The 10,718-nt window shown below is 32.8% G+C and overlaps 1 protein-coding gene across 1 annotated transcript; it reads right to left on the bottom strand.

The window, feature by feature from the left end:
- Positions 1 to 2,184: 2,184 nt before the first annotated feature.
- Positions 2,185 to 5,735, bottom strand: LOC143547516 (uncharacterized protein C24B11.05-like). The gene is made up of 7 exons (XM_077038918.1): positions 5,595 to 5,735; positions 5,414 to 5,479; positions 4,155 to 4,252; positions 3,440 to 3,565; positions 3,122 to 3,364; positions 2,869 to 2,934; positions 2,185 to 2,337 (listed from the first exon to the last, which is right to left on the bottom strand). The coding sequence occupies exons 1-7, from the start codon at positions 5,644 to 5,646 to the stop codon at positions 2,185 to 2,187; spliced, it is 804 nt and encodes a 267-aa protein (XP_076895033.1). The 5' UTR covers positions 5,647 to 5,735.
- Positions 5,736 to 10,718: the final 4,983 nt, after the last annotated feature.

Below are 10,718 nucleotides of genomic sequence, written 5' to 3'. Positions count from 1 at the left end.
CATTTTGATAATATCGAAAGGTTCGGGATACAAAACGGGTCGGGTTTACATTAAGAATACAAGTATAAAATAACCCGAAATTGACAAATGTCACATTTTAAGTCAATTATAAAAGAGAGAGAAATCAAAGTAGATTTGTAGCACATATGACATTTACTAATGTCTTACATTCCGCATGCCCTATGTTCAAGCTTGGTGGTTTGTATTTAATTACCACTTAGATGAATTCACAAGCCCCTTACCTTTAATTCTCAAACACGGCCCAAATGTTGCAAAGCGGTTCGACCCAGTTTCCGGGAACCTGGTTTCTAGCAAAAACGACTATTTTGTTGTGGCACGGTCTAGCTTGATGAAAAGCGTATAACCATGTCGATTTATCAGTTACAAGTAACATGTTCACAAAACCAAAACGACCTTTGTTTAATAAAGAGTGGGTATGCCAAAATACAAGCAAACCAAGTGTTTAAATTCTGGTGAAGAACATTAAACAATTTATGTATAAATCATTTCGAATAAAACCGATATATAGCCCGGCCTAAATTGTTGGTTCTAAAATAATGGACACGTTACGGTGTACCACAAGCACTTATCAAAGTATTTGAATCAGACCAAAAATTGTAGTTTGTAGGCATAGTGTTTACTATGTAGAGGTGTAAAAAAACCGGTTAACCAGAAACCGAACCGGACCCGTTCATATCTAAAACCGGTTTCAGCTAAACGATTCCAAAACTGAACCGGACCGCCAGTTCGTATACTGGTTCGATCATTTCACAATCAAACCGGTTTTAAAACCGAACCAGTTTTGATTGGTGTGACAAGTTCAACGCTTAAACTAGTTTCTAAACCGAACTGGTTTGGTCAAACCGGTTTCGACCATGCAAAACCCAAACCGGTTCGGTTTGAAAAAAACTGGTTTTGTAAACCACTACTAGTATGTAAGTATATGGTTTTTGTTATTGACGGCCCACCAGATCCAATTGACTAGGTCAAAAGCCGGTCCACTAAATCGGCCCACAAATCTAATAAGCCCGGTTGTGGATGATAAATGTAATAATCAGAATCACTTTTTTTTTTATAACAAGATAACCTTCTATATGAACGGTATGGCTATTCTTTTATAATAATTGGCTCGTTTTACTGGGGGTGTAAACAGGCTGAGCAAGGCCCAAGCTCGGCTTGTTGCTTCGTTTTGACTTATGATGGCTTGAGCTTGACCTGACAGTTGTTTCTCAAGTTCGGGCTCGAGTTCGAGTTCTTTTTTTGAAGCTTGAGCTTGGCTCATCAGTTGTTTCTCAAGCTCAGGCGTGGCTCGGGCTTGGCTCATTATTATATATTAATTAATATATTTTTATTTTTAAACAAAGCTTGTAATTAAAATGATCCATTGCTTGAATGGAAAAAATGTTAGACTATAAATCAAAGGTTATGGGTTCAATATTCCCGCAAGTGATTTTTAATATATAGAAAAAAAGCTTTTATTTGTGTTTTATATCAGTTATTTTAGTTACTTGTTTATTAATAATATATATTTTTTTGGTTTGGTCTGATTTGGGCTTTTGAAAGACAACTGAATTGGTAAAATAGTCAAATTATCTATGCATAATTTTGAACGCAATTTTAGGGCCCGCTTTTTTACTCGTCGCAAGCCCCAAAATTTTAAGGGATTCTCAAAGACAGCTCTGAGTCTAAAAGAGGTAAAACTAAAAAACATAAAAGGCTCGTTAAGGCTTGATGAGCCTCAACAAGCTTCCCATACAAGACTCAAGCTCAATAAATAAACGAGCTTTATTTGAGGCTCGGGCTTGAGCTCGAAAAAGCTTGACTCAATTCGAGCTTTTTATCAATCCGAGCTCGAGTAGTTCGCGAGCTGCTCGACTTGTTTGCACCCCTGGTTTTACACGGTCAATTATAAGCCAAAATCCATGAGCCGAATGACCAACACCAGTTTTCCAAACCATAAAAAGACAATCCAATGGAGAACAAAATCCATCTTCAATTCACATAGAAAGACCAATCTACTAATCAGAAATGATTGAGATAATTAACTTGTTTGAACCTATATTATCAAACTTTATTCTTATGTATATCATCTATATCACATATGAAATGTGACTTGACACATATGTATTTAAACCATTCGCAATGCAGACTCCATAAACGTCAACCAGTACCGCCCTATATATCCTATGCATTGACAACAGTTTCCACCGTGGACTGGAAAAGAACTTGTTCCAAGTGTTCACCCTCATCCTCCCATAATTCAGGCAATGCTTCTCTAATATTATGGATACTGCTTAAAGCATGATCCGCTCCCGGTACAAGACTTGATCTTCCCACCTGTATACAAGTACGGGATCAGGTAAATCATAGCTTGTGATAGGTAAATCACGTGATTGACAGGTGACTTTCAAGAGTTTATGGTAGGAAACTAGTGGTAGCAAGACTGTGAGTCTATGACCCCTACTAGTCTGCCCCCCGTTTTTGGGCTTCGAACTTCTATATATAACCCATATATTTTCGATAAATGTAGCCCATACATTCCCAATAATATTTTTTAGCTTGGAAGTGGATAATATATGGTTTTTGATAGTCCAGACCAAACCAACTAAAAGAGCTGATTATCTTTTATTAGGATTTATTATCTTTACTTGGTGAAAATATTGGTTTTTTTTTTTTTTTTAAATAATGTGTAAGAACCTGATATTAATTTCTAATAATGTTTTCGCTATTTAAAAATTCAAGTTCCGCCACTTGCACCACCCCTTAAAAGGTTTCAAGAAAAAGGGTTTGCGTCATTTTTTGAGGTTTGATGTTATTTTCGTTATCGATGTTTTTAATGTTTAGTAAGAAAAGTACTTGATAACTTACAATGACGGTATGAAATCCGGCTGTCTTTGCCGTAGCAATGTTTCTAACGCTATCGTCGAAGAAGATCTGAGGGGAAACAAATCGATCAACGTTATTCATGCTCTTACACGGTCAAGAAATATAAAAATAAGAATTTGGGTAGTATACGGGTTGAAAATTCAACTCGCCAACCCTGGATGATTGACACAAATTATGCAATATTATCGAAAAAAATATATAGCAATGTAATTTAGCTTATAAGGTCTGAAATTACTGTTTTCTTCGGATCCATATTAGCAATGACCATAGCCGCTTGGAATGATTCAAGGGCGGGCTTGCATATGATTCTTGTAGATTCGTCGCTACAATTGTTCACACCACCATCATTTCTATCTTCGAGTCCTTTTACCGGATGAACATTAAGTGTTTCGAAGCATATAACACCTTCAAAACAATCTTCCAAGCCCAACCTACTCAGGACTCGAGCGGCATGTGCTTTATCTGCGTTCGTGAATATCTGAAACCGACATAATCCACAATTACACGATATATAAATATATAATTAAACGCCTTTGTAGCTTATTTGACATACAATTTTTCGTTGCGGCATAGACAACAAAAGGTTTCTTAGCACCAAATCAGGTTTGAGAGCATGGTAAGGTAAGGTTCCATGCACTAAAGCATGAAATGCATCATTATCAAACTTGAAACCAAGAGCCTGTAACAAGCAAACAATGAATTCAAATTAGATATTGATATTAATTGATGTACATTAGTGACAAAAACCAACCTCATTCATCAGTTATATATTAACTTTTTTTTGAGTGAATTGCGGTTTTCGTCGGACAAATATGCGGTTTTAGTCCAATAGTTTCAAATTTGCGTTTTCCTCTCTGTGGTTTCATTTTAATTGCAATTAATCCCGAATTCACTAAACCTGTTAAATCTCGTTGTTAAACTCATTAGCATGTCCTTCACGTGAGGGGCAGTTTTGTCCTTTTTCTCCCCAAACAAACTACAGTCCTAAAACATCACAGTTTGAAACCGTAGGACTAAAACCGCATATTTAGACAAACCACAGGGACGAAAAACATAGTTTACTCATTTTTTTTTTGAACGGCAACTTTCCTTAAAACATCACATCTAAGTAAGCCACTAGAGGCCAAAACAACAACAACCAATTAAAACGAGTAATTACACCTATAGACATCGAATCAAAAGGCGACCTATTTTTAATACAAAGATAAGCCAAAGGTTTAATTTTCTCCAACTCCTCGATTATATAATTAACGTGTTAATGTATATACCTTGAGACCAGCCATTGTTGTCCCGTGTTCTCGGTACAAGTCCAAGCACATATCCGGGACTTGAGATTCTTCTATGTTCAAGTATGTCAACATGAATTCTGGATCAAAAAATAGTGTGTTATGTACTTATAAGTTACAATTTACATTTATTTGTCACATGGATTAAAAGATTATTTTGAAGCTACACAAAATCACAGTTTCTTTGTAAATTTAGTGTTTTATGGAGAGTGACAGAGAGTCATAGGTTGACACAACACTTGTAACTTTTTTTTTTTTTTTCATATTTTCTAAAAAGTATTTGGTAAAAATAAAAGTTTACAATTTTCTTTAGAGAATATCTAAAGTGCGATGATGTACAAACACCACCCTAAAAAGTGTATACTGATGTGTCTGTCATATAATACGAGATTTATACCCGTATGATATCAAAACAAGTCTACACGTTATAGACTGTCACACCATATGTGCAGGGGCGGACCCACATAGTGTGGATCGGGGTCCCGGGACACCAATGTTTTTTAAAAATTTATTAAAAGCAGTATATTAAATTTTTTGAGGACCCCATAAGATTTAATACTTGGAACCCATACTATTAATGTTGATGTGGTCTGGTGGAAAGTCCCTTGTTTTATCTTTGAAAGGTCATGGGTTCAAGTCTTACAAGGCTCAGTTTTTGGTTTTTTGTGTTAATTTTTAGTGTTAATCAATCATTTGATTGCTAATGTTGCAATGATAACTTTGGAAACATTCAAACACCTCTAAAATACATATCATTGTTTTCAACTTTATGCATTGTTTTCTTTAGAAACATTCAAACACTTTAAAATATCAGTTTTATTTTTCACTAGTTTAAGTTAATGGTTTTCAACACATGCTTATGAAAGGGTGGATCTAGGTTCTATCTAAAAAATGTTTAAGAAAGGGAAAACAAAGTGTTTATGTGTCAACCCGACCCATTTTGTCCCGTTCAGGTAGTGATGATTGAAAAGAAAGTTTTATTATGATATTGTTTTTTATTATGTTCTTCGCCTCGACCCGACCTGAACAACGACCGACCCGAAAAATTTGAACACCGAAAATATGGGACCCCATTGGCAAAAAATCCTGGGTCCGCCACTGCATATGTGCCGTATCATTAACCGAAAATGGCCATATGTGTTATCTGATTTGGTCCTTATATGATGACCATACCACCAGGTTGGTGGTATTTGGATGATGTGTCAGATATATTAATAGAATAAAGGTGGTCATTCGAGTACCTTCAATGTTTTTGCGGCAAGCATAATTAAGACCCGTGCTCATGGGGTATAGCGTATCATCCATATCTAAGAAATCAAACAAAAATGAGTCACGACAACTTAAGAAGTCAAACTACATAAAAACGATCACATTTAATACACTATAAGTAGAAATAAACATAAAGATCATTGTAAAACGTACCAAAAAGCAAGCACTCGTACTTGAGTAGTGATCGGGTTAATCCAACATCCATTATCGACGACAAAGAGTTTAATCTACGGAGAAATATGCGTCAGTTTTACTCTATAGCGATAATATGATTATGTGAGACTCCTAAATAACCACTCAATGGAATGAATTTGAGCACACACCAAGCTAGATTATTTATAGATCCTCCAAGAAGTTATAACGTAAGTGATGTCGTTATAACTGATATTGCAAGTTTACGTTGGTATTCCACCATTGGTACATTAAGAATATTTTTTGTTATGTACCTACTTCTAATTAACTCTTTATTCCACTTTTCGAATCGACCAATTTGTAGCTTCATATTTTATTCTACACTGGTTAGTAACCAATGTAATGCACAGGCTGAATAAAGAATATAACATCAATAAAAAAGATGTTTATATACGTGGTATAATTTAAGAATGTATAACAATTTCTCATACATGAAATTAAATATTACATCATATATAAATTTGAAAAAAGGTTAAATAAAAAAATTGTTCATAAACATTCAAATATCTCATTGTACACAACATATGTGGTTTTCTCATATTAATAATTCAATGGTATGAAAGGATAACTTTAAGGTTTTAAAATGGTAAAATAAATCAAAAGTCAGACCAAGTTTAACTAAATTTTCACAAAAGGCAAATTCTTGGTATTTAGTTGTACACACGCTCGAAAAAGAGACCTTTAATAGTTTCGGCATATATTAGTTGTTTTACGCAAATCAAATCAAATGAATCTTTATAATAATAATATTTTGAAATAAAGTATTTAAAAAATTAGTTTAAAAGACGTAATAAATAAATAACATTAAACGTTATTTTATTTATGAAATCATTATTAAATGAGAGTTAATGAAAATTAATTTAGGAATTTTAAAAATAATAACAAATTTAACATATTAATTATTTAATTTAGTAGATTTAAATAAGATTTAATTTTGAAAATGGCTTATGTATCATTCTATATGGACACTTTAAAAGATTGTCATATGTCCATATAGTTTTGCTTTAATATATTATATTAGAATTTTTATATAATTTACTATAAAACGATTACAATAAAGTGGCAGGCAAACGGGCAACAAGCTGCAAAAATTTTAAAAATTATATATACATCTTTATTTGGGAGAAAAAATTAAATCTATAATTATTGGAGCACTAGATTTTAATAATCCTCGTATCATTGACTGAACAAATTATCATAATGAAAATGTAACTATTGAAACTTTTAACTTAAACTTCGTCGTCATAGCATATATTAGTTAAAGAAGCAACTTTATCTTTTTATAACTTTCTTTTATTTTGTTTTCAAATCAATTTATAATATTTGACAGAAGTAAATGTTAAAGCTAATCTTGAAATGGGTCATTGAGAAAATTGAAGGGGCTAAGTGAAATTGTTATAGTATGTTTATTTAGATACATGTCTTTAGTATGGTAAGAATATCAAGTATTATATAATTTCCTAGAATATCTTAACTTGTTCGCAAGATATTTGTTTAGTATAAATAGATGGTTAGGGTATGTAATTGATGAAAACATAAAAAAATATAACAAACAAAAAGAGTCGATCTTGGTTAAAATCAAATTTGGTGTCATGTTCTCGATCCTGATTTCTAACAATAAAAACTAGTCAATTTTTTATTGGATGCACAAGGACTTACTTTTCATATATAGCATAATTGTCTCCGGTAACTAAAGTAAAAATTCAAGAGTGTCACAAATCATATTATCAATATAAGTTATTATCGATCAATAAGTTTATAATTTAAGTTATTAAGATCCAGCTTACCATAATAATATAATAAAAGAGAACTATTTTACACCAACGGTACTCTCAGGCGAAATGTTTAATAGGGAAAAGTTAAAATACAAATGAAAACGAAAATGAGAAGTGTGAGAAGTATTTGTGGCCACACAAAAGACACTCAAAAAAATAATTAAAAAAATCATAACTCAACATATAAATAAAAAAACGAAAAAAATAAGAAAAAAACCAAAATGTTTCCCCCGTCATTCCCGTTCAAAAAAAAAAAACCAACGAAAAGAGACAATACCGAGAAAAAAGACACAATGACGAAAATGAACAAATAACACAATGATAAACAAAAAAAGACACAATAAATCGCAAAATATAACCCAATGCCGAACAAAATATGACATAATGTTAAGTAATATAACACAGTATTAAATAAAAAAGACACAATGAATGAAGAAAATAAAAACAAACACAATGATAAACAAAAAAGTCAATGATCTTTTTCACTCAACATTGTGTCTTTTTCGAGTTTTTTTTAGAATGAGAAAGATGGTGGAAATTTTTGTTGTTTTTTTACATTTTTTGTTTTTGTATTAAAATTTGAATTATGATTTTTTTTATAAATTTTTCATTTTTCAGGGATTTTTTTGTAGCTACAAATCATTTTCATTTTTATCCCCATTTGTAGAATAACTTGACCCGTATTTACTAAACATATTATAATTTGAAGAAATATTTACTTATTATTATTATTATTATTATTATTATTATTATTATTATTATTGTTTTACAAATACAGATACAATGTTTTGGGATTTATTTTACTTTTGATGTAAGATGGAACACGAATGTAGCATTAAAAAGAAACCAAGAATATAATATGCGTGTCGAATATGTTATCCTAATATGCTTCGCACCTTGCAATATTATTTATTAATGCGATAATGTGAATAGGAATAAAAGTACGTCCAATAAAGCATGTTATTATTAACCATAATTGGATTTCTTACGACACCAAACATAGAAAATGCTTCAATCATTCTAGTCACTTTACGTGACATTAAACCCGCCAACATCTTTAATCTTTTTGCCTCAAAGAGCGTCTTAACCAAGTTCAACGGGTCATGATAGTAATGTTATGACTCCAAGATTTATCAATATAGTTTTTAAAAAATTGAGTTTTGCAATTTAAAAAAGTTTGCGACACAGTTTGTTCTGTCTTGATGTAAACATTATATTTTATTATGAAGTGAATAATATAACTTTAAAAAAAAGCATCTTGCTATGAAAACTTTCACCAAGTTCAAGCTAAGTTTCTTAAGAATTTTGCATCGGATACCAAAACTCGTGTGATTTTTTTATATAAAATTTCAGCTATTTAAGGGTCGGATCTCATGATCGAGAAAATAATTCAGCATGTTCATATTACTACGTATATGTAATTGTTCATTACACATATGTAATAACACTTTATCTATTTTATAGTGTAATTTTTATAGTAAATAAAGTTGTGAAAATGAAAAAAGTTATAAATGTTAAGGGAGGGGGGTATAAAATAGGTTAATTGTGTGTCATTCACTTGATAAAAAGAATCAGAGATAGTATGACTCACTAATTAAAATATGTTAAACTAAGCGAATGACGCTTACTCTTTCCATTAAATGTCAATAAACTTCAGCTCAACTAGCATTGGAGGGTTTTTGACCACATGCCATAAGGTATCAAGTTTGAATCCTATCTCAAACAGGATTCATCGCATTAGGTATTTGGTGGCAGCCTGACATGTACTGGAGATGGTAGGCTTGGGCTACCAGAGTTTTCTGCGATCGCTAATGTATAGGGTCACCTTCTGCATTGTTTTACCACATATAGTCAGACTTTATTCATTGATCGTTAAAAAAAAGGTTCTTCCATAACATCCAAAAAAAGACACATTATAGAGGCAGGGTAATAAAACTATCCGTGAACCCGTAATGCAACCCGCGGATTACCATTGAGCATCCGCGAAAGAAACTCAAAAGGCCAGAACACCGTTGGCAGTCATGACAATAGGATTGTAAGGTGGTAAAGCTACCCGCGGTTCCAGAGATACGTCTCGCGGGTCTCCAACACAACCCGCGAGCCACCCAAGGGACTTATCATGCACATGGTCCCCACGTGATATGTGACATTCGTCGATTTTCGATTTGTATTTGTATTTGTAAACCCGACCTGTTGGGTCGTTTGATTATTTGGTCACGATTATTAATAAAAATTTCCGACATTTATGTTTAAAACGTCCGTTCATTTATTTCTACGAGGCTTATTGATAACCCGCTTAAACTCGTAAATAATCCAAAAACCGAAACTATAAAGTTTAGGGTTAAAAACGTAGACTTTAAATACTTTTTATAACTTAAAAAGTTATTAAGCCTCATTTATAATGTTTAGAGAACTTGAGGGACCCGAAGTATAAATACTATTTAAATTATATTATTTTAAAAACAACCCAACCCTAACCCCGCCCCCTGCCCGTTTTTCCGGCCGCCGTCGCCGGCAGCGGCTCTGGCAAGCCCCAAATACCCCCCTAACCTCAATCGTTGACCCGTTTTGTTAGTTTAACGCGTTATATCATTGATATGGCATCGTAATCAACTTATTAATTACATTGTAACAAATTTTAAACCGCGGATTTGGCCCGTAATCGACGCCGGAAAATCCGGGTAAATCACATTAATGCATTGACGCGTATACGCTCCGATTAGTTGTATAAATAGGGACCTAAGCCTTATTACAACTCGCTCATAACCTTCTTTCCCTCTAATTCTCTCTACAATAGCCGTAATAATCCGGCAAAGCTTCGGCTCCGGCGAGTTCTTGTTCTTCACCAAATCAACACCATTTGAGGTAATTGTAACATGCATTTGATCAGTTTTGATCCAACAAACAAAACCCCTAACGTGATTTTAACAAACTTGGAACAGATTCTTCAATTGAATTATTAGGGTTCATGATGAAGATAATGAACCTGATATGTGTTTATATATAAATTTTTCTGATATCTAAGCGAATGAAATCCCAGCTCAACTGGTTAACCTTGTGTCTCGCATCCAACAGAGTCAGGCGTTCTTTCTTTCTTTTTTTATATAACTGGTTTATATTGTTATCATTATTAATTAAAAACGCTTAAAATCTATTAATACATATACATATTTAAAACTGTGGTCTAAACAAATATGAACCCTAGAGCAGCTGGTAAAATATGAACATTACAACCCCAAGATCCGGGATCGAAACCCGGGTCAATCACATATTTTTTGTATTAATTAAATCCAATTTATTAATATTAATT

The sequence above is a fragment of the Bidens hawaiensis genome, unplaced genomic scaffold, assembly GCF_021521415.1.
Source record: "Bidens hawaiensis isolate Kalapana, Puna unplaced genomic scaffold, B.hawaiensis_p1.1 tig00014729_1, whole genome shotgun sequence".
Lineage (NCBI taxonomy): Eukaryota > Viridiplantae > Streptophyta > Magnoliopsida > Asterales > Asteraceae > Bidens > Bidens hawaiensis.
This window is presented reverse-complemented; position numbering and strand designations above follow the sequence as displayed.